The 24,359-nt window shown below is 47.4% G+C and overlaps 1 protein-coding gene across 1 annotated transcript in view; it reads right to left on the minus strand.

Annotated features, from left to right (window-relative positions):
- Positions 1 to 281: 281 nt before the first annotated feature.
- The window catches only part of plxnd1 (plexin D1), a 53,706-nt gene continuing 29,628 nt past the window's right edge, over positions 282 to 24,359 (minus strand). The window contains exons 14-36 of the mRNA XM_053849120.1: positions 22,409 to 22,514; positions 21,334 to 21,473; positions 21,091 to 21,270; positions 20,942 to 21,026; positions 20,606 to 20,878; positions 18,509 to 18,658; positions 14,601 to 14,715; positions 14,186 to 14,293; positions 12,949 to 13,061; positions 11,214 to 11,318; positions 9,514 to 9,644; positions 9,003 to 9,201; positions 8,789 to 8,935; positions 8,560 to 8,716; positions 8,145 to 8,248; positions 6,888 to 6,951; positions 5,495 to 5,529; positions 4,186 to 4,290; positions 3,963 to 4,126; positions 3,636 to 3,783; positions 1,500 to 1,640; positions 1,352 to 1,426; positions 282 to 877 (exon numbers count right to left, since the gene is read on the minus strand). Coding sequence (XP_053705095.1) covers positions 761 to 877; positions 1,352 to 1,426; positions 1,500 to 1,640; positions 3,636 to 3,783; positions 3,963 to 4,126; positions 4,186 to 4,290; positions 5,495 to 5,529; positions 6,888 to 6,951; positions 8,145 to 8,248; positions 8,560 to 8,716; positions 8,789 to 8,935; positions 9,003 to 9,201; positions 9,514 to 9,644; positions 11,214 to 11,318; positions 12,949 to 13,061; positions 14,186 to 14,293; positions 14,601 to 14,715; positions 18,509 to 18,658; positions 20,606 to 20,878; positions 20,942 to 21,026; positions 21,091 to 21,270; positions 21,334 to 21,473; positions 22,409 to 22,514 — 2,962 coding nt within the window. The 3' untranslated portion in view covers positions 282 to 760. The remainder of the gene's footprint in view (positions 878 to 1,351; positions 1,427 to 1,499; positions 1,641 to 3,635; positions 3,784 to 3,962; positions 4,127 to 4,185; positions 4,291 to 5,494; positions 5,530 to 6,887; positions 6,952 to 8,144; positions 8,249 to 8,559; positions 8,717 to 8,788; positions 8,936 to 9,002; positions 9,202 to 9,513; positions 9,645 to 11,213; positions 11,319 to 12,948; positions 13,062 to 14,185; positions 14,294 to 14,600; positions 14,716 to 18,508; positions 18,659 to 20,605; positions 20,879 to 20,941; positions 21,027 to 21,090; positions 21,271 to 21,333; positions 21,474 to 22,408; positions 22,515 to 24,359) is intronic.

Here is a 24,359-nt window from a genome sequence, read left to right on the forward strand (position 1 = left end):
GTATGTATTTTAGTAATGTATTTTTGTTATTTCCATTTTGTGTCTAACCTTTCTTCATCATTCCAGTTAAAAAAAAATCTTTTTGTCAGGTCAGAGTGTCTCATGTGAGAAATAAATCTTTAAAATATTTATTATTTTATTTTCCAGGCATCTGTTGGCGGCAAGCTGGAACGCGTCTCACCTGCGACCCGTGCGCAGAAGAGATGATATCATAGTTTGAAAATATAAATCAGAAACGTTTATGGCCGTTTAACAGAAAAATAACGGTGACATCATTTGAATTGTTAAAATTCTAAATACTGTCATTTATTTCACAAACTCTGACACGTCATTTGGCATCACAGGTACAGTCATGTCAGACACTAGATTATAGTGAGATCACATTGTAACTCAGCAACTTTCCCTCTTGTTTGGACCGACGGGCTCTTCTTCAAGGAGCCACTTGTGGAGCACGTTGGGACGGAAGGTTCAAAGCACCGATGGTGGTGAGTCACTTTAATGGCAGCAGACACGCCTGCGGGTTCTCAGCAGCCGCCTGTCGCGGCCCCCCCGTTATATCACATCTATAAATATTGCTATGGACATTATATTACAGTTCAGTGCATCGTTGGCTCGGCCCGTTTCTGTAAAGGCTTCAGTGCGAATCGACGGCCACCAGGGCTGCAGGTCCAGGAAATCTCCTTCCCTTTTGGAGTGGAGGGGGCTCCAGAGGAGATGGGGCGGGGTCCTCTGAAGACAGGTGAAAGAAAGCAGACGGCGCTCAGGCCTCGCTGCTGCACTGGTAGATGTCGTCTTCCACCAGAGCGATGACCTGCTCGAACTTGTGGTGCAGCTGAGTGCGCCGTGCGGTGGGGTTGTTCTCCAGAGCATTGACCACCTGACCAGAGAGCAGAGGGAGTCGTGAGAGGAGCAGTCATGCATAGGTGGATTCCAAAGCTCCTGGGCTGCTCAAGCATCTGCGGGGGCTCTCTCACACGTCGCCTGTGTCGCAGGGATTTAAACGCTCTCAGTCGCTGCCACGCCGGGCGAGGAAGACGGAGAAGAAAAGGCAGTCAGAGCGTTGAGAAGCGTGTGTGAATCTAAGCCGCTGGTCCATGCCAGTGCTCCAGTAGCTGAAGGGGTTTATCAGGAGGGGGAGCCATTAAGCCCCTGAGCAGAGGAAGCGTGGGGGTGCAGACGAGGGGTCACATTATCAGAGAATTAGCAGCCTGGTTAAACACGCCGGGTAAATTCTCTGCTGACGTTTAGTCAATAGTTTCTCCTAAATTGGCTTCTCGCCACAGTGACCCCTGCTTTCCAGACTGCAGAGAATAAATCGGACCGCTGAGGTCATTTCACGAGTCGCTCTCACCTGGTTTCTGTATCTCTTGGCATATTTGTAGATTTCAGTCAAGGCCAGGTTGGTGTTGAATTCATTTCTGTACTTCTGTGAAGCAAATTCCAGTCATGAATTTCACGCCATCGCCAGCGCTTCTCACGTTCAAGAAGCTCCTACTGACCCGTGACTCCTCGGCCAGGTGAGCGTTCATCTCCTGCTCGCTCAGGGGCGACATCTCCTGGATCTGCTTGTAGTAGCACTGCACCCTCTTCTTGTACTCGGGGATCTCCTTGGCGTACAGCAGCTTGTTGGTGGGAGAGTCCTGGAGATTGACACACACGTTGATATCCGAACACTAAATAGTTGATTAGAATGTTTTAAACTGCCAACGTAAAGGAAGAAAAGCTGCGTTGTAGTGTTTGGTGTGGTGACCATCGCAACACACTACTGTGAACCACTCGCAAGCGCTCCACTTAAGCATTGAAATATTTCAGTAAAATATATTGAGATTTCATGAATTTAATGATCTAAATGTGAAATATTTAATTTTTTTTTTTTACAATATCGAGCCCAGGCATAAGTTGTTTTGCTGTTTTTGACTCAGAACTTTTAGCGAACTTCCCACACATGTGCGTAAAACTCCTCTTTTGCGTCACTACGGCGACACCTTTGGGACAATTCACATTCACTTGTCAGCTCCTAATCTTTGACACGTTTTTGTAGTGTGGCTACGTCAAAAGATAGAATCAAAAAGATAAAAAAGCTGGCAATTATTTCATATTGAAATGATACACAACATATGTATATACAAGTCATCATTTTTAAATCAAAATGTTTTTTAGGATCCATTAAAATATTTTATGAACTTTATTAAAGTATTGATCTTCATGTATGAAGAAAACAATGAGGAACCAAATGTTCTGATAAAGTTTTTTGAGTCAGACCGATGACTGCTTTGCCATACTCAGTCTGGGTTGTGAAACTGCTTGTATGGACGTGAGAGAACACTGGACTATAAAACGACTTCCTCGACCTCCAGCGAGGCGCCGAAAATGGCTCTAATTCAGCCTTTAACTAACGCTCGGAGGCTGGAGCCCAAAGTGAAATGAATAATTTAGCACGGCGCCTCGGCACTTGATGAGGAAAATTGAGCTTCATTGTGCAGATTAAAGAAAGAAAAGTATCAGTGGTTGAGAGAGAGAGTGGGGGCTGCTCACTTGGACTGGATGTTATTTGCTGAAGACCCAATGTGAAGCGAGACAATAAGGGGAGGGAACGCTTCCCTCTCCGCTCAACAGCGTTCCACTCGGAACAATACTCGCGCTGGTGCTCAGTCAAGCAGAAGTTTAAGTTAAGAGGTTGCGGTGGAGTTAGTGGTTTTGAGCGAGAGAGCGGGAGGGACAGAGGAATGTAGGCCAGCGCGGCGGTGGCAGCCTCGGCATCGTGAAAGTGCTTACAACGCACCTGAATATTTCTGTCATCGCTTATTTGTGTCACTGAACGTTTGTGCTAACGTTCCACCGGTCTGAAGGTGTTGAGGGATTCTGACGGGGAATTCTCTCTTCCTGTTTGCAAGGTCACTTCCTGCGGTTTGCCATCTGCCTGCTGACCCCTCCTGAGCCCTCTGTGCCTGCACCTCGCCAGATAAGAGGGTTTCTGTGGAAACGGCTAGTTTGCAACCCTCTCTCTCTCTCACCTCTGCCGTGCTTATCCGGAACCCGCTGCCCCTCGTCCCATCCTGGGGCTCTTGCTAACGCACACACACAAACAAACACACCAGGAGGCCCGTCATTCCAGTCTCCTTCACCTGCTGGAGGACGGTGGTCAGAACCTCCAGCCCACTGACTCCGACGCCAGATGTAAAAAGTTAATGAGGAGACTGTACTGTTACCTTCCCTATAAGAAGATCCGCAGAGCCTGTGGACTCCCGTACAAAACCCATAAATCAGACGGCTTCACACTGAAAGAACCGAATCATCTGATGAGTCCTGGCGTCTCTCCGGGGAGGAAGCCAGTCGAAGAGAGAGGCAGGAAGCCGAGCGTGCTCAGGGTCACAGAGTCGGAGGGATGAGACGGATTTGTGAGCAGTGAGGACATTGACATGCAGACACACACGGAGACACATGGAAGACTACACACTCGGCTCTAGAAAAGCTTCCTCGCACTCATGACCTTGCAAGCAATGCGAGTGGAGGTGGACGGCGTTGACAGTCTGACGCCTCACATGGGGAGAGTTTTGTGAGGCAGACCGAGATACACAGATACCAAAGATTGACAGGTGGATACAGTGGTCGGAGACTGATGGACAAACGGTCACCTTGCCGAGCTGCAGGTCAGAGATGGAGCAGGCGTCGATGAAAGCCTGAGCGATGACGGACAGGCAGGCGTCCATGTGATCCGTCTTGTCAATGTCGAAGACGAACTGAGGATTCTTCAAGATGTTCACCCAGAATCGCAGAGGTAAACTGCACGGAAGAGCGGGTTCAGAGGAGCGGACAGTCTGAATTAGTTTTGGAAACCACGGCGACCGTGCATTCTATTCAACAAAACGCGGACTGCACAACCCACCTCCTCACAGAACCATAGTTACTAATGCAGCCATCACTCACCACTCAGGTTGTGTTTTCAAGTGATTTTACGCTACCTGTTGGTTTTCCAGATGTGCAGCGTATCCGGGTCCGTGATGCCACGTTTGTCAGCCTGCTCCTCCAGAAAGTCAAAGAAGTATTTGACAGCCAGCGGGGGGCGGTCAGGGGGGATGCTGAGGATGGCCTGGAAGAGGTCATCCAAGAACTTCTGAAGAGTTCCCTGTGGAGGAGAAGAGCAACAGTGGGTGCTCGGTATGAGGCGGTCGCTCCAGCGCTCACCTTGGTCGACAGCAGGCGTGTCAGGTAGATTTCTGGCAGGACTTTCTTGCGGTGGCTCTGTCTGTGCGACTTCTTGGTCTCCATGAGCTCATCATGAGGCAATACCTGAGGTGAGAGCAAAGGTCAGAGGTTGCCATTCTGCTCTCAGGTTAAAGCAATAAAGCCTCCCACCAGCGCTCTCATGAATGCTTCACTGTCTGAGGGGGATTTCTCTGTTTCATGCATTAGTCACCTGATCCACAAACCACATCGGGGTGTTTTGAAAGTCTGAGTAATGGCGAGAATTTGAGGAAGCGATGGGAGATTTCTCCAGCCCGCTGTGTACACGATCAAAAATCTGACTCGCCCATGCGGGTCAAAGACTCAAATCCAGTCAAAAAACGGACGACAAAAACGCCAGTAAAACTAACTATTCAGCCGGCAAATTGCATTCTGAGGAACTCATTATTCTAAAGTCAAAGGGCCCGTATCTTGGCTGACGTTTATAAAAGAGCTTAAGCTGCATTAGAGCTGTCATGTCCTCTCAGCAGCTTTCCTCTTCACCTCCATTCACCCCCATTTCTCCCGGCAGTCCTCGGTGACTGTGGCGCACACGCAACACAAATCTCCAGACTTAAAGGACCCGGAGAATTATTTTCCTCGTGGTTTTACATGCCCATTGAAATGGCTTTGGTCAGTCTACCACTAAGCCCCTCCTTCTTTACATCAAGAGCGAGAAGCTGAAGATATGAAATTTTAATAGAGGAGATTCAACATTGAGTTGGGATTGCAGCCTATTCCAGCAACATTCGTCAATGAACCTCCCTCTTTTTGGACGGTGGGAGGGAACTTAAGTGCCTAGAGAACATAGAAATGCCACACAGAATGGCTCCTCATTCATTCCAGCTCTTTCGGGAGAACCGGAAACATCACTCTGACTGAGGAACGTCTTGAATCAGAGCCTCATCTTGAAAGGTCGCTCCATTTTAGAACGGAATTACCCTCCCCAACAAGTCTGTTTCTCTCAGTGCAGCATTGTTTTCTGAGTTTACTGGAAGCTATTGCGGTTTCTCAAGCATAAACACTGCAGAAGAGCTACTGTAACCCATAAGCAACCCCGACGACAGCTGTCCGTCACTCACAAGTCGCGCTTCACTCAGCAGTGACAGCAGATTTCTCACACATCCACGCGAGGCTGCTCCGTGCAGCATGTTGATCCCTGCTAAATCAGCTCTTAAAAACAAGGGCGTTCCTTAACATTGACTCCCAGCCACCAAGACTTTAGAAAAGAACTTCCAGGAAGACTGGTTCCAGAGCATTACGTACTCACCAAATGCACATACTTTTCTGTATCCAGATCTTTAACTACAGGGAGAGACAAAAAAAAAAGAAAGACACAGCATGAAACAATGTGCAATCAGCAAAAGGTAAAGAGCAAAGAAAATAAGAGACGACAGGAGGGAGGGCGCACAGACGAGTGTGACAGCTCGGCGAGAGGAGAAAAAAACGCATGAGGGACACTGACAGGAGAGCAAGGGAGATAGAGTACACACGAGTGGAGAGAGTGATTAAGGTGGACTGTGGGCCGGAAGAGGAGGGGAGCTGTCTGCGAGAGTGAAAAAGAAAGATTATGGGCGGAAAGACGGAGAAAAGAGTGAGATTAGGAGAGACAGACACGGCGAGCCGCTGATTGGCTGCGGAGCCTGTGTAATGAGATGGTAATGCGGCGCCGACGTTGGGAGAGAGCGTTAAATCTAGCTGTTTATATATAGATCAGAACACACTCATACACATGCATGAGCACATGGGAACACACACACACACACACACCGGGAACGCTGTAGTTTGTTGTGAGGCCCGACAACAGAAGTGCTTGAAATGTGAGATTAAATCTGAATGTCCTGTAACTTCCTAGGATTAAGAGTGGTTAAATGGGACGGTCTGGGGAGGGTCTGGTTCCTGCTCCAAACTTCTCAGATGAGGGGGCTCCTATCAGCTGCTGTAAACAAGATAAAGCTGTTTATTTACCGGTCCCTAGCTCACCTATTTTCTGCTCAAGTGAAGTATTTATTTCTTGTGTTTTCGCCGTGCAGATGCCTGGCGAGTGTGTTGGCGTGCTCCGCCAGAGATGCTCCAGCCTGGTGGGCTCCGCTCCAGACCCTCAACACTGATCACAGGCAGGCAGGACAGTGTTTCATATTAGCCAGGGAGCACTACAGACTCCCCCCCTCCGCCCCCAATGCTTTGAAGTAGGAGCCAGGTTTGGTCCACATAAGCCTATTTTTGGCCAGCTGTGAATGCGAGGAGAGGCTTTGATGGGCAGAGCACGAGCAGAACTGAGCTCTGGTCTGGTGCAGATTATATAAGGTAGACCCCTCAGACAGCGAGCCGGACAAGCTCATTGTGGACTGAATGTAAACCCATCTGTCATAGAGCGGGACGGTTATTATACTCCTGGACGAGGCGGACAATGAGCCAACCTTTCTTCTTACAAGCTGACATTTGCTAATGGATTATTGTGAGCGGCGCGAGCGCTGAATGGCTCCCTGCTAAATCAGCGGCGTGTGAGTGTTGTGATTTATTAGCTGCAAAGTGTCTTCGGAGGACGCCGGCTTCACGTGTGTTTACATGAGGGGATCGTGTTCACGTGGTTCAGCTGCGACTTTGGAGTGAGGGGGTGTGTTTGTCTGAGAGTGATGGGCTGCGTTTGAAGGGTGACGTACCTCTCCCCAGGGTGTTCTCTTTCTTGTCTTGCATGCTCATGGCCAGCGATGCCCCCTCCGGGATCTGGGAAAGACAGAGGAGGTTAGAGGGTCAAAGGTGAGCTGGGGTGCACCGGTGCAGCATCATTAGACGTGCCCTCAAGGGGACCCCGGTGCTGAGTGGTGTGTGTATATACGTGTGTGTGTGAGTGTGTCGGTGAGTCTGCGGGAGGCTGGCTGGGCTCATTAAAGTCAACCTGTGGTGAAATGGATTGAGCAGCTTTGCCGATGAACCCAGACTGCTAGTACAAGCCGCGGCTGGCTGCTTTCACAGCTCCGTCCCCGAGGCCCAGCCAAAACTAAACAGAGCACTTAGCAAGTCCGGGTCAGAGGTGAGGGGTCAACAAGGGACTGTTTATGAAAGTGTGAATGAACTTAAGAGATTAAACAAACACTCCATCAACTCTGGTCACAGCAAACATGTAGCGGCAGGCTTTGAAGCTCCCCGCTCGGAGGCAGGGAAGCTAATCCCGACAACACCCGGCGTCATCTGCTATGATGTCATCGGCAAATGAAAAAGGAAGTGAAGCACAAAGAAAGCACTTCAGTGGGATAAAAGTTGCCACACCAACTTCATTTCTCAACAATTCTGCTGCGGCAGCAGTTCAAATCCGACCTCCTGACAACCGCTCGGATTAGCACGCGCTAATGTACATCGGCCCTAAGAATCACGAGGTGGTTGACTGGCGGTTTCAGTCTGACGCTTCGCAAACATCACCACGTTTCCATTTTGCTGGGGAAAATCCAATTTTGCAGAAGTTTGTTTACCCTGCTATCTCCTCGTTTCAGGTTTTTGTTCTGAGTGAAATTGAATTAGATTACGGGGTGACGGAGATAAAATATGAATGGAGGTTATTCTCATCAATTTCTTAACAATGACCCATTTCTTGCGCTTAAGCAGGTTTTCTGACAGATTAGACGGCTGGACTGAAATCCTGAGTAATGGAGTTCGGAGACAATCGCCATCGACTTTTTCTTGCTATTGACAGTCCCTTTATTCCTCCTATCTCTCGGATGAAAAAGTACTCCTCTGTTTCCACAGCTAATACTTCTATGAAACACATTTTGTGTTTATTATAAGTAATCTAAGGGTTTTTTTTTCCACAATATTAACTGTTGTTTTTGGTGAAATACAAACCCCATGATGCAGTAAATGCTCCGTACATTAGCCATCACCAGGTTGTCACCTCAGTGTCATTCAGAGCGAGAGAAACACACCTGGTAATGAAAGACCGTGTTGAGCTTCTTGCGTCCGTCTTCCATCAAGGAGGAGTTGTCCAGATCCTGCAGGAGCCTGCTGTTGCTGCCCGAGTCGAACCACTCTGCAGAATGGAGAGAATTAGACGGTAAAATCTCCGCGTGGCGGCGGCAGCGGCGGGAGGGGGTCAGCTCGCTTTTGTCACCAACATTCTTGGATCATGAATCAAATCAGCTCTGCAGGCTGTTCAGCTTCTGAAAGCAATAAGTCTTCCTGATTATGACCGTACACTCTTCTCAATGCATCCTGTCGTTTATTATATTGCACCCGCAGGTTAGTTGGGCATCATGAGATGAATTGACCTTTTTGCGAGGGAGATTACTTTATCTCACTGTGGTGGCGGGCGGGAAATAAAGGGTGGAAATGTGTTCTTACCAAGGTCTACATCCTCTGCTCTGGGCCACTGGGAGAAGGGCAAGTTTTTATAAAAGGCCTCGATGATCTTCTCCTTCACCTGGCAGATGGTGTCTGTGTTCATAACCCTGACGGATAGCGAGTCCATGCCGCAGCCCTGGAAGGACACGTTGATGTTCTGCACAAACAAACAGACAGGAGGACGGTTAAGGAGACTGATTTATTGGATCAGGTTTGCTTCCACGCCGACCTGTGGCTTTGCCTCCACGTTCTCTCTGAGGAGCCACTCCTCATTGAGAGTGTAGCGGGCCTTCCCTGTGATGGCGTCGATGGAGCCCTTGTTGATCTGCTGCTTGATCGCACACAGCAGCAGGAAGAAGGGCTCGCCCACTGTTTCCTGAGGTGGCGGAAAAGCAGCACAGTCAACGGCTGAAAACCCTCCGCGCTCCGCCACAGACGCTCACCTTGAGGTAGCTGTACATGCAGATGGACATCCAGTTCGTGAGCATCTTCTCCACCACGGACTCGGTGCGACGCAGCATCAGCTTGGGGTTTTTGGAGGCCGACGCGTCAATCAGGTCCACCAGGAGATCCTTCATGATGCTGGTGTAGTACTCAAGTTTACCATGGAGGGCGATGGTGAGCAGAGACGCCAGGCTGCATCTGAATTTACAGTAAAAATAACAGTCAAGGGTGAGGTCTTCTCAGCAGCACCTGTGACAGCAGAACCGCGAGAGCTGATCTAGACAGCTTGTGGCCAAAAGAGCGGCGGGGATTTCCCGGACCCTGAAGTCCAGCAGAACCCGGGGACACAAAGTGAACGCTAAGCTGGGACAGTGATGTGGTCTTCCCTCTGGAATTTTTCAGTGATTATCCACAATGACAGGCAGGTTTTAGGAGAGCAAAACAACTGCAGGGCAGGATGACGAAAGCACTTGAGGAAGTTGAGATTATCCTGGTGGTGGAACATATTACCTGTCTCGCACGGCGAAGTCTTTCTGCTGCTCCATGGCGTGAACAAACGTGACGAGGAAGTGCTTGTTATTGAGCAGTGTGGAGAACAGGGTGATGCCCTCCTCCACGTTAGGTCTGGTGGTGTTGTTGGCCTGGCGGCAGACAGACAATTATTTCACCACATGATCTCACCTCCGCCGCATCACACACCTGCCGCTCCCTCTGTGATCCATCTCCCCACCCCTTGTCTCCGGGGGCCATCTTTCTAACACGTTCTATCACAGCCCGAGTGGGATCCAATCCTTATCTGGTTGTATCAACGCCATCTTGGCGGCTGACTTTGTTCGATCGTCTCCAAATGTGCCGAGTCGACTTAATGAGTGTGGCCTATCTGCGGGTGCGACTAAGCAGCGGTGTGATGAAGTCTTCCCTCTGGACTGCGGCCATATGGTGTGGTTCGCAGGCTGACAGAAGGAGAACAGGGGTGTCCATTAAGATAAATGCCCGCCTGCGAGATTTATTTGCTGTGACCTGGAAAACACTTCCTGGTTAGACGGTGTGGATCCCAGGCACTTCATCACTGCGAGACAGGCTCCCTCGGCAGGCGACCCAAAACTCCGACTGCAATCGTTACTTCCGCTCGCCCAGACGCGCGCATCCCATTCATGGAGTGAGAGTCTCACACACTATATCTCCCAGTCCCAGCTGGCCCCTTCATTACACACACAAACAAGCAGGGACGGAGTTCTATTAAAAGACCACTGTGGAGTCCATGACACTGAGTCATCGGGCGGCCATCAACTTGGTGGACAGTCTGTTCCTTAAGAGCTTTCAAACACGACACCTATTGTTCAAACGGTGGAGCTCACTGACTCCAGTTCTCATGGCCTTCACCATCACTTATTCTGACCGGCCAGACGCAACTTTTCAGAACTTTAAAAGAGATTATTTATCAAACATTGATAAGATTTTCCCATTTTGTCTAGCTTTAAAAAGTACAATGAATATTGACAGATCCACTTCAGTAAAGTTAGCCAGCAAATTGACACTGTTCACCATCAGCAGCATCAGATGGTGTCTCTCCACGCTTTGTTGTTCTAAATTCATCAGCCCACGTTACATCTGATAGTCTGAGTATAGCATGAGAACTGAAATGGCACCTCTAGCAGAGAGCCCAACTTCCTTGCGCTATGTTGAGGAAGTGTCTGAGACCCGGGGTTGAAGAGGTTCACAAGGGCTGGTGACTTCTGTAAAGGCCAGGAGTTGTGCTTCTTTCACAAGTTTCGTGGCCAAGTTGACAAGACAGAAGAGCCTCCTGCGTTCCCTTAACTATGCAGTTTTAGATTCACTCTGTTTGAGGATGATTCATACGTTCATTCGCTTTGATCCATCTCCGTCACCTCACATTGGATAATCCCAAAGTGAATTCAGGTTCTCCATATCCTCCTCACTCATGTCCAAGAGGTTAAAATGCTATCAGCTAAATGCCGACATAAAACCGGCAACAAAAAAAATCGATTTTCTGGAGCTATTTATGGGAAAAGTATGGAAGGAAACTCAGACACACTGACACACACGGCCTGCCTTTACTCTTCATCAACGGCTTCACTATAAACCTTAATAAGCCTCAGTGTGACCTACTTTCAGGACAAGGGAGGAAGAAAGGGCTCAGATCGAGGCGCTCCGGCAAAATCCGACATCGTAATGGCTTAACCCCTCACCTGCCAGTCCTGCAGCAGAGGATGGGTCTCCGGCAGAGCCCGAGGACCCAGCGCGTCGTTCTCGTAGACCGGCTGGACGAGACTGCGCTCGTAATCGGAGCACATCTGAAACAAGGACGCAGCAGCTCACAAACAGCAAGACAGAGGAAACAAAAACAGCTGCCCTTCAGACTTTGCATGCTAATATGTAAACTGGAACACATTTGCTCGGCGAGTCCTTGACGGAGCATGAAGAAGAGACACGAGTGTGACATGCAGCATCATGAGTCTTGGGAGGGATGATGCAGCCTCTCGTCATCCTGTGTCATTTCAGGCCTGTTGTCCATTCATTAAAAATTAAAGCAATTATCTGGAGAAACTCCACAACGTTAACGCTCTTTAGCAGCTGAGCAAGTCGCGAACTCGCATGTCTGTCCCGCCTCAGGTGTATTCATCCAGCTACGGGTCAAAATATGAAGCTAAACACGGAGAAATGCTACTTTGTTCTGTGTTCTCAAGTCATTTATCAACGCATTTCAACACAGCTGCTATTTTATTAGAGTAACATTCAGAATTTTGTCTTCATTGTTGAGCTTCTTGCAAATAGTTTATACGCCACCTTTCTCAATTTGAATGAGTTTGGTATATGACTGAATCAAATGATGGACCCGTTCATATATTTAAACCACAAAATACTGTTGAATCAGTTTGAATATATCACAATGAATCACCATGTTGATATATTCAATATTCATTTTATATAACCTGATTGAAACTAAAGCTCTTTTTATGTCTTGAAAATATTTGTATAAGAATTTTAATTTTATAATATTAAATTAAATTAAATATTTTTTTGATGTTGTAATTAATTAATCCTAATACTATTGTAAGTCCCACCACTAATTTATTTTATTTTATTTTTTCAACAAAACAGAACAGACTTGAGTGGTGTTCTTTTAAATCTAATGAACTCATGCAAGGATTTTCCCAGCCGTGTCATGATTTGTTGTTTTGACCGCTCACAAATTTGTTTCCCCTGATATTCACATGAAAGATCTTTGGCTCTTATTGTGCTTTTTTTTTTTCCAACTGAGTCCTTAGAAATTAATCTTAATTCAGAATGAGTGTCTCAGTCACAGATGATGACGCGGGTCAGTCGCTTCATCCTAAGAGAGCCAGCTTTGTTTCCCCTCTCCATGATGACGGGATGGTTCTGAACCACCTGAATAATGTTTTGAAGCTCTTTCATCGCTCCCCACTCACTTCCTTGGCAGCTCAAAACAGTGTCCAGAGCTGCAGCGACACAACAGTGGTGTGTACTTGCACACACTGCGGGGGTGAGTAAGTGAAGGCTGTATTTTGGGAAATCAGGGGGAAAGTTTCCTGGTCTGGACGCCTGCTATTGTTCTGTCTCCTTGAACGACCATGCCTGTGGTTGGGAGACAAAGCCTGCTGAGTTGTGTCTTCTGTTCTGGTCGAAAAAACACCCAGACAGAGCCACAGTTTACCTTCAGGGTGGGTACCACAACAGAAAACTGCTTACCTATGGAGAACACATTAACTCTCCTCCAGGGAGGCAAACTGCCCTGCACGTCTCTCTCCTATGTTTAAAAGTTTCAAGGTGATTTTCATCCAGCAATTTACAGGTAGTGGAAAATTGAACACGTTGTGGAGAGGATGAATTCCCGAGCCGGAAAAATGGCACAATACATCTGCCGGCTTGAATCAGATAGCAGAGAAAAGTAATGTTTCTCACCTTGGGGAAGAATGTGCGCGTGACAAACTGTTTATACTCTAAAAAGGGGATGCCCTGGCTGCGATTCAGCTCCTTCGTCAGATCTGTCATGTCTGTCTGCAGCTCAGCAAAGCCTGGGAAGATAAAGAAACAAACCGAGAGGCCGGAAAATAAGGTCACACGTTCTGTTTTTAAAATCACATTAGGACTCCCTCAGACAGAATCTATGTCTCGGCTAATGTTAAAAGCATTAAATGTACTTGTGGCTCGGCCTGTGGAAGAGATTTTCAATCAGACGTTCAGATCTAGTGTCATGTTTTTGCTCGACGGTTGAATAGACCAGCCTCGGGTTTTCTCATATTCCTGCCTCGCTGTCTCCGGCTTCTGCCAGCTTATGCGGTCCAGTGTGGCTCAAATGTTTAGCAAGCTCCAATCAGATCTGCCAAATCCACCCCATCCGAAACATATGTGGCGGCCGAGATTTAGTGTCGCTCAGCGTGTCCAGACAAACTGGAATGCTAATATTGGACTTATTGTCAGCAGCGTGTTATGAGAGCGGATAATGTTGCCGCACTAATGACAGCGCGGGAGCCCTTTATGGAAACCCCTCGTCCTGTTGTGAGATGAGAGGCGTTTTTGGGTTGCAATTTGGTTTGGGGTGCGAGTCACTCTGCAATCCAACCCCTGGTGAGACAAAAATGACGCTCCCGTTTCCATAATCTGGAATATTTAAAGTCCAAATCTTCCCTCGCTCCCCATTCCTCAGCTATTATCACTGCTTCCCCTGAACTTTTCCACAAATCTGTTCTCATCTTTTGACTAAATAACCTCTCTCCTGCGCGCACACCGTCCTCCCTCGGACTCGCAACCCTGACTCCCGCTGCTATCTCTTTCTTCCCGTATCTGCCCCTCCTATCTCTACACCATAAATCTGGGTGCTCAGATGTGGAGTGGCCTTCACACAGCTTTCCTCCGCACACACACAAACACACAGAAAGACCTTGCTCCTGTGGTGCAGACAAAGCAGAAGCGATGTGGCAAACTCCCTGTGTCTGAGTGTGACTGATCATTTGTCAGACACTGGCTTTTATGAGTCACGCTTACAAGACACAAATCCGTCAACAGTCGTATCAACCTTGCGATTCAGACTGATACCACTTGAATAAACGCGAAGTGCTCGATGTTTCCGTCCCCATCTGTTTCAGCTTCACCTCATCAGCACATTTAAAAACAAATGAATGCAAAGATCTTGAAGCACCTTTGCGGATTTCCTCCCGGATCTGCGACTCCATCTCCTCCATTTGGACCAGAGTTTTCTGCCAATAACGTTCCGCCCTTCGACTCTTTGTGCAGTAAACGACAAGTGCTGAGAAGACAAAAGTGTAGAATGAACGTGTGACTAAAGTCAGTCTGCATTGTTGTACGAGCCAGGAACAAAATTTCCTGAAATCCAGCGACAAGATGGAAGGCAGGAAGCCGTTTGAAGATCAACACTTCACAAAGGACAGCGGAGAGTGATGGGAACAGAGGGGTCTTTGTGCTACAGGCGCTCATGAGGGATGAGGCAAGTGAAACTATAAACCCCACATTCGTTTTATCTGCTCCACATCTGGAGCATCCATCCCTGTTGCCGACATCCATCATCGGCTGAAGGAAATGCATACACAACTCACCCACAGTGCACAGCAGCAGGAGGACACAGCACACCACAATGGACACCACAATGGCCAGCTCGCTGCCACCGAGATGCACTTTGGCGATGGTGTGACGGAAATTCCCCACTTGGACCTGGAGGAGAAAATTACAGCCATAAAACACATTACATTTTAGCAGCACAAATCACTTCAGTGATACTTCTGGTTGTATTGTCTGTACAAAAAAACATGTTGCATGAAATTTAATGTGGTAAAGTATGATAAAATTCACAAGGAGAGATGTTAAAACAGTAATCTAACACACCATCTATTGTCTCTAAAATGTGTCTGTTTGTGTGTGTCCCTGTCCAGGGTGTCCCCTATGAGGACCACCTGCTGGAGCAATGGATGACAGAATACACAGGAGGAGGGTTGCAAATAGGTTACAAAATGTGACGCTGTAATGAGAGAAGAATGATTTAAATTCCCAAAAGTTTGACACCAAAAATAAAATGGCAAATGCAACAGCAAGCAAAGTCAGAACACCATTGGAATTAAATAATCATTGTGAATAGCAAACTTTATTTGCTGTTTTATTAAATAGACTTTAAGGGGAAGTCATTTAGGGGGTGTTTTTTGTTTAACAGAGCAGTGAAAGTGTTTGAACACGAAGCTGCTTCTTTGTTCCAGCAGCAGTGTGGCTTCAACATTCGACTTAATAGTGATGATGGGAAATAAACATGGCTCCATGAGAATAAATAAGGCTGCTGTCGCGTTTGAAACAAGAGCCACCATGAAACAGCTCTTTATGGGAAATAAGATATGTTCCTGTAAAAGCCATAAATCATGAGTATGAAATGTTTTCAAAGGTTCGCAAACCTAAAATAGATGTTGCGGTTGAGCAGTTCTGACTTTCTCCAAACCTCGCCAGATGTTTTTTTGGTTATCAAAAACAATATCTTGAAGTGCTTTGTGTCGATGGGCTTCACCATGTGGGCCTTTAAAGGCGCCGCTATTGGGTCAGAGAACTTTCTGGTAAGCAGAAAGTTGTCTCAAGATTTAGGCAGCAGTAAAGAGGATTAGAGAAGTCGGAGGAAAAGGAAATGAAGGGGGATGAAGTTCAGCATCTGTCCTGAAGTGACACAAACACTGGTTTTCTAAATAACAACTTTTTTATTTTTTTATTTTAGGCAGCCAAAAATATTCAGTCAAAGCATGCGTAAGGAAAGGGGACGGCTTTTGTGAGACAATATCTGGATTCCAAATGAGCTGTTTTGATCTGCACATGTGATCATGAAAATGATCTCCAAGCCTGAAGAAGTAGTTCTGGTGTCTTGGGGTCTTGTTAGCAGGTGAGCCGACAATGGGATGCGAGACTGAACTGAGAATCAGCGCGGCAGGAATAGAGCGGAATTCTTAAACAGCCGCTTCATCTGCATAAATGAATTGGACACTGGCTCAGAATAGTCCAGGCATTTGGGCTGAGAGAGAGGACGTTGTAACGCCGCTGTAACAGTGTGTTTAGAGATTTTATGTCGCGAGTGAGGAATGGAAAGAAGTATTTTTGACTGCTAGTTTTATAGATTAGTACTGCGACTTCAACATCAGCGTGAGGAGCCTGAACAAACACCAGCTGGTCGCCCCGCCGCGAGGAGATATCTGCTGACTGACAAAATCGCCTTGAATCAGAAGTGCTGACTGCATTTGTTGTGATGAAATCCAAAAATACACACGACGTACACGGGCAATTATTAATGTGGTACACAGACGTGTGAGGCTGCCGCGCATGGGCATCAATTATCGGGACACATGTGCAAACACGCAGGAGGAAAAATAGACGCTGCAGATTTTGAAAAATGGCTGCTCACGGAGTTCGCTTCAGACTAACCCAGATGTGACAAGAAAAGGACTCCTGGCTTCTGATTAGTCAGCAGGGTCTCCGTGGCCCCTCCTAACAGCCGCTCTTCTCCCCACACATTCTTCACGCGAGGAGATAAAACGCTTCCAATCCTCAGCCCAAATCCGACTAACACTGCTTTAACTCTCAAGTGGCCTCACGAAGCGTCCCTTCAACAGACCAGAGTTCTTCTGGAGACATCCAATGGAGGGGAAACTGCGATTGTTCCGTGTTCCTGTCTCGCCAAGGCTACAAAAACAATCATTCCAAACATCAATTTCAGCTTCTTTCCAGAGCCAAGCATGTAAAAATAGATCCGCCGCCCAAAGTAACTCGAAAAGCTATCAGCCAAATATGTATTTATTCAAATGCAGCGAGACAAAGGCAAATATATGAGCGGGTGTTATTTATGCTCCTGTCGAACATGAACACAAATCATCCTGCTTGCTCAAGAGCGGGCAGGCAGCCCACCCATTAGTGTTATGACATTTCTTTTGACCCCTGGCCTGACTTAACGTCTACGCTTAATAGCCTGTGTTTATTCTCCTGCAAGACGGAGCGGGGGGCAAAGAGAACCCAACGAAAAGTGTATTTTCAAGCCAAAGAGATTTTAAATATAGATGACGCCCCTTTCAAAGAAAGGCTCGATCAGAAAAGACCGAAATGGAAAACAACAGATGGAAACCGTGGGAAGAGGAAACTTGGTGTCTTGTTTTATCGGGACGGCAAAAAGGCTGCGCCACATCTTGATGAAGGAGCTTTAATTGTGATGGGAGGGAGAGACAAAACAAGCAGAGTGGCCAGATAATGAGTGAATAAAGCGGGTGAGATCTGCCTGCCGATACTGTCAGTCATGACAGATGCGGCGGTGAAGGATTAGAGAGATAACGTGGGAAAGGTAAATGTGTCTTGTTTGACATGACGGTACAAAGTGACAGCGCAGCAACGGAATCATTACGAAAGAGCCATTCATGAAGGCCGGAATAATAATAGCAGAAGCCAGGATTTCTCACTTTAACTCATGCGACCTTGTGGGTTATATACTGCTTTATTTGGGTTTGATCATCGCCACTTCTGATGAAGGGATCCAATAGAAATCTTGAGTCAGAGTGGAGTGAAGTGGAGCTCATGGTTGGGCTGCGAGCATCTTCTAAAGGGACGCTAAAAGTTGTTTTTGTTTTACACCTCTGGGCCGTGAGGGCTGCGAGACACTCTACTTTAATGCATTTGCCATATCTGGCGGCAGTAGTGTATCATTGAATAAACTTGACAACTGCAAATTTATGATAGTTACCTGCTATGGTGAAGTTCTTAAAAAGGAAAATGATCAAGAAAGTGATGGTTCCCCCAATAGTAAAAATTGTTCATGGGTGCTTTACTTGTTGAAGCAGTTTAGAATTATTTAGAAAAGTTTATGGCGATACTTTAATTTAGACTTGACTTATATTTTCTTTAGACTTTATTTAGAAAAAAACAAAATTAGTTAATTAATTAAAAAATATATACTGTATATTTATTTTATTTTGAATTTTATTCATGACATACAGTTTTTCCATTTTTCTCAACAGTTTGTATCAAATGTATTTTTTTTATTTGATCAATATGACTTGCACTTCGTTCTGCTGCTGGTCGGTTTTGGTTCGTTTACATGTTAGTAGCTTAAGTATGGTTAATGAACACAAATAAATTCCAGAGTAATGAATCAGTTCTATTACTTGAATGGTTGTTCTCAAAGAGGTGGCCCTGAAATCAAAAATGTTAACAACCCCTGCACTAGATCTTCAGCTAAAACTCATTCTCCTGTCACAACAGTGCAGCAAAGAGAACTAACAATCCTTCCAGGAAGAAGCTCCGGTCGGCACTGAGCTTAAAGATTCTTCCAGATGTTTCAGGACTGTTTTTCATTATCTAAATATAGACCTGCAAACGTAGCTTTAAATAAAAGAAAGGGACGTCGGTTATACCTATTTTAGAGAGCTCTAAATGTCGGAACTTGTGTGGTGGATGGGGCCTTTTATATTTCAGCGGTGGGACAGATCTGCATACTTACGGTGACAGGCATTTCTCCATCACTAGAGCTGAGCAGGCCGCTAATGGTGCAGTGGAATAACTGATCGTTGTGGAAGCTGATGTTGCATGGATGCGAGCCGATCATCACGGTGTATTCATCCGGGGTCAGTTCCAGACCGTTTGGTCCTTTCTGAAACGCAGAAACACAGCTGGTCAGACGCGGCGTGAAAAACGATGCGTCTATAATGACTCTCACACACACGCACAGGCGGGTCGCTCAGCCGTCACACAGAGGAAACCGGCAGAAAACTTATCCACTTTGGGTGAGAGTTCAGCCTAAACCAGCAAACATCTCAGCTGACATGGGCTTCTATAAACAAACCTTCCGTGGGTTCGGTCTGGCCCAAAATAGCCTTCACAGGGCTTCCGCCCGAGCCGGTCGGCCATTTTCATCCTGCCACCTCAGTGTTCATCCAGGACACGTCTGCCTCCGATAAATTCCGCCTTAATTAAAGAGCCACTCCACTGACTCTACTCTCGAAGATTAATTCACTTCGTCTTGGCAAAAACATTGCATAATGTCTCAATAATTTAACCCCGCTGATGTCATACTGTCACCATGATGTCATCACCAGGGACAGACCAATGTGTCACACCTTGAAGGATGTGTCAAGGATTGATTCACTGAAGTCCGATCACACATGCAACTTGCTTGTGAGCGCAACATTACCAAGACTTGGATTTGAGGAGATTTTTCTCTTGAATTTCAAAGCACAATCCTGTGGATGATGTCATGGGATTGGCTCGGGATTACACGGGAACTGAGTGTAGAGCAAACAGATCCAATTCTAACCCCAAATGAGCTTAAAAGAAGGCTATAATTTCCCAGCAAACTTGAACTAGAGACATAAATCTGCTGCTAAAATATCATTCAACAGCGCTGTAAAAGTTTGTGTGGGATTCTAAATAAACATAGCAGAAGCTTAAAGAGTGGACACCAGTTGGTTACTCCTCCAGGAATTTATTCATCCGTTTATTTTTAGCTGACATTTAAAAACTTCCTCTAGTTAGCTCTGAGCGTCAACCGATCATCTGACCGCATTCCTCTCATATCCCATCAGGCCGCTCTGTTTTAAATCCCATGATCTCCGCAATTAACTCCCAACAGTACAATATTGTGATTACGGAGAGGGTTGGGGGTGAAAACAACTCTTACAGTAATGAAGAATGAAATTGCAATTTCCCTTCGACACGACACAGAGAGAGAGAGAGAGAGCGTGTTTATCCCCAGTGCTGCTCTGAACACATCCTCAGGGCCGGTCCACTGTCTCTACTGCAGGATTCCACCTCCCTGCTCTGCGATAGGAAAAGCCTCCCACAAGTGAACACATTAGAAAGAGGATGAACCTTATTTAATATCTAAGAAAGCTTTCGCCACCTGCCTTTGAGATTATACTTAGGTAAATTCATTTTCATCGTAGATTCTAGCTCTCTTTAACCCGACTTCCCCTTAAGGTTGAGCACAATTCAAACCCGGAAACAGGAGGACAGAGGGAAGTGGCGGAGACATGTCGAGGCAGCGATTCCTACTGTGTCCTCAGCCTGACACGCACAACAGGAGGAGGCACCATGTTCCGAGTACGCTGTCTCTGTGCATTGTGTGTGTTGTGCGGCATCACAGTTGGCAGCCCTTTAGGGTGACGAATTCATGAAGACAGGTGCTGAGATCAGCCGGAGCACAGGAACATGGGACGACCCACTGACTTCCCCACTTGATCCTCCGACTCTCGAGGACAGGGTTTGATGCTACTCTGCCAAACCGAGCCATGGCTGCCGCTCCCCGGTGGGAGCACACGGTTTAACAGCACCGTTTCATTTCCAACCAAACAGCCTTCAGAAAACATCATCTGTGATTCTGAATCTGAGAGATTTGGGTTTGTAATGGCTTTGTGTTTGACTCCGCTCCAGCTATATTAAACCCCGATGAGTCAATGTTCTGTAAGAGATGGTGCGGCGTCACAGGGATGAAGTCGTGTGGTGATCGGATATCAGTCTTAAAATTGCATTTTGTCTGGGTGAAAACAAAAGTTTTTTTTTTTTATGTGACCGACTGCAATATAGCAAGCCCTTCACTCACATTGATGATGAGGGTCAGCTGCTCCCCAGGGTGATGTTTGATCATCTTCTCCTTATTGGCAGTGAAGAACTGAGGATCCTCCACGTATTCCAACTGGAAGTGATCCTTCTGAGTCTCCTCTTCCTCATCGTCCAGCTCATCATCAGCTGAGGCCGGGGAGTCTCCGGTGTAGAGGAGCCCGTTCAGGAAGAACTGCACAGTGGTGGGCTGGGACTGGGTCGATGGCAGTGACAGACAGGTGATGGTGGAGGGCGAGAGCACTGAGCAGGGCTGCTGTGAGGGCAAAACAGGAACATAAGCATCGTGATTTACACGTGTAAATTCAGCAGGACTCACCATCTTATCGATTTCCAGCACTTGCATGGTGACACTCTGGACCAGGTCAAAGCCCTGACCCTCCACCGTGATGGTCCTCCCGCCACTGGAACAAACCAAAATCTGTTGAAGTGCTGACACTAGAGACACGACTGTTACGGAAGCAGCACCTGAGGTAACTTTTTTGTGGGTGGATGCGGCTGATGGTGGGATTCTTCTCGTAAACATAAGTGGTGCTGAGGTCGTCACTCTGGCAGGGGAGGCTTTCAAACTCCACGCAAACTGGCACTGACTCGATGTTGGTGTGCATCGCCGGAGGCATCATGCACTCGATGGCTTCATCGCTATGCCTGATCGAAAAAGGGGTCAAACGCCATTCACCTAGAGAGGGAAACTGAAAATCTGGAACTCACTGGGTGATGACGCATTCCAGCGATCGGTTGACCGAAACGCTGACCTGAGAACCGATACTCAGGTGTTCTCCGGTGATAGTGACTCTTGTTCCTCCAGCATGAGAACCCTTGCTGGGCTCCAGGGACAGCAGCTTCGGTACCTGCAAAAAATGACCAGTGTAAAGAGCTTTTCACTCCAGGCACCTTCACAACAGCCAGATATATTGACATGGGTGAGCTCAGGCGCTTTGACAGCTGCTGACTAAAGCAGCGAGGTGAAGGCACTTTCAAAGCATCTACATAAAACTGTGTGAGTCTTCAGGCTGCAGATCAATCAACAAGCACAGAGATATCAGCGTTTCATCACCCACATGCCCACGGCGGAAGCCTCCCATCACCACTGACAGGATTCACTTCCCCAATATGCACAGACCCATTGTACAACTGTGGGTCGCGGCGGGTGTAAGGAGGCAGATGTTTCCGTCTCAAGGTTTGAGGAAGGAGATGCAGCAGAGACGCACATCCTGTCTCCACAACCACTCCCCTCCCCAGCCCCCCACGCGAGTGTCCCACACTCGCGCAAGGAATCAAAAAGTCCAGTTCTGAAACCGGCGCCAGGAAGTATTTGTTGTTCTGGATTCAGTTCATGCTAATGTTTCAAGCCAAGCTTCAGGATTGGGATGATTTCTCGGAGGAATGACTCTTGGATTACAGAAAAGACTTTGTCTATAAACAAAAGTAAACACCGTTCATGGATGTGTATTTTGATTGGCCGAGCCGTTCTAAATGGGAAACCGGGGGTCGAGGTCAATTAACACACTGCTGGCCAACTTTCTTTGACCAGAGCAACAGGACTTTCCACCGGGCGTCGTGTTTGTTTTTGCTGGCAGCCAGCGCCGGACGACAATGGTGTTTACCGGCTGAGATAAAGGTCTGAAGATTCCCACACACATGCATTCCGTACAACCATAAAACGCATCTGCTAGCACTCACTTCCACAAGGCCGTCCCAGTGGGGAGCGAGAACAGAAGAGGAGGAATGTGGAGTGGGAGACAGACGGATCAGCGGGAGGACAACTGATGAGGGGGAGACCCACCAGATATGAGAAGCTTTCCTTCGAGGAGCCGGTCCCACTCTGCTCCACCTCCACTTGGACGATGTCCGTCTGGTCATGTGGGACCTTCGCCGTGACACACACCAGTCTGTGGGGTTCAAAAACAAAAGATGGGGTTCTCCATTTATTTTCCATGAAGCTCGGAACAGGAGGAAGCTCGACGCTGCTAAACAAAGGGGCGTAATTTCATTCGGACAATGGCGAGCTAATTCATCAGCCATATTGCTTTTATACACGAAATCCAATAAGCTGTCAGATATCAGATTCTAAAGGATGTAAAGTTCACCGCAGTTGGGACCACATGGGTCTAACCACAGCGGAGATTAAGGAGCAGCGCGGGCTTGTTCTGCTCCCTCCAGGCTGTGATTAAACCTTGTGTCATCGGCACTCCACTCTGCAGGGACGTCTCATATTAATGACACGCCGGTGTGCAGAGGAACACAACTCCACTGTTCAGGGGATCTCGCCGGGATACATGGACGGGGGCGAAACACAACCTTTATAGCCCGGCGAGCTCCCCTCCCAGCTCGGCTCTGGCGGTTTATTTAGTCAGCTGCCTGGTGATATCGCCGTTCTAACGCTCAGCGAGCGATCTGATGACTGGCAGAGGAATTGTGTTGGGGGGGGCTTGGTGTAGGAGGACCTGGAAAGAGTCGCTGCGAAGTAAGTCTGGGCGGGTGAAAACGTCCAGGCGAAAGAGCAGCTGTGTTTTCAGAAGTCAAAATCCATCCAAACCAAACCGGCTTCCATGTGAATTCGAGCGCAAAGGCAGTGTAACGTTTAAAAGCCCCCAATTAAAATGAAAAGATTATTATGTTCCACAACAAGCCATCTGTTGCTGCGGCCTGCATTTCTGCTCATTAAGCTCAGGAGCGTCAGGTAAAGTATGTCATTACACTTTAATTAGAATCCTGTCAGTCACATGCCAACAAAGGAGAACACGCACCTGCGAGCTGCAGCATCATTTCCAAAGATCTGATTTTGAGAATAAAGGACAAAGGAAATGAAACATGACAAAGGTGACATAAGATAAATTGGGGCTTGAATCAGCCTGAACCTGTCTGGCTGCTTCGGGCTTAATTCGATCCAGACACTATTGAAAGGCGTCTTTCATAGATTGCTTTTCAGCAGCGGGGATTATTCCGGACCCCCCAAAAAAAAGACTAATATTTCATGAGGAGGAAGAAAAGAGCTATCAGCAGGAGGCTGTGATGAAGTCAGCCTGTTGCAGTTAAACAATACACTGGACGTGAGCGGAGGATGTGACGCTAATGCAAAGCGATGGCGGCTGGAGGACCAGAATAGAAGCAGAGCGACCCCCCGCTCCACATTCCAGCGCTGCCCCACCGCTGGGATGGCTGACTTTTGAGGTTTGAAGACCCATCACTTCCTCATGTAGATCAGCAACCAAGAGCGTTGGGCTGCGTGTCGCGTCTAATTTCTGCTAACTGCGCGGGGCGGAGGCCACTCAGAGCTCAGGCGAATATGATCGCGAGGGCAGCCCAGAGAACCTGAGCTGATTATCCAAAGGAGCACTCCGGTAAATGAGGTGTGCCGAGACCGACGCTGCTATGAATTAAAATTGTTGACACGCAGCGAGAGTCATGTCTTTAAAGCTGCTAGTTTCCCCTCATGGCACGCAGATGTGAACTTTGACCCCGGAGCACGGCGGCTGACACCTAGCTCACCGGCCCTTGTCACTGAGGTGGCGTGTGCAGGTGCGCGGGGTGAGGCGGGGTGAGGCAGTGATTTATTGTGCTGATCTGCTCGCTCCTTTATTTTGTCAGTCGTGGTTAGACGTAATAACGGATGAACTGCTCTGGATTAGATTTCTATCATTGTAAAGGGTGACTGCGAAAGCTTTAAGGTAAGAGGACGCGATAGGATCACATCTAATCAAATCAAACAGACACACAGCGGCTCTGATGCGCTG

Source organism: Synchiropus splendidus, chromosome 18 (assembly GCF_027744825.2).
Source record: "Synchiropus splendidus isolate RoL2022-P1 chromosome 18, RoL_Sspl_1.0, whole genome shotgun sequence".
NCBI lineage: Eukaryota > Metazoa > Chordata > Actinopteri > Syngnathiformes > Callionymidae > Synchiropus > Synchiropus splendidus.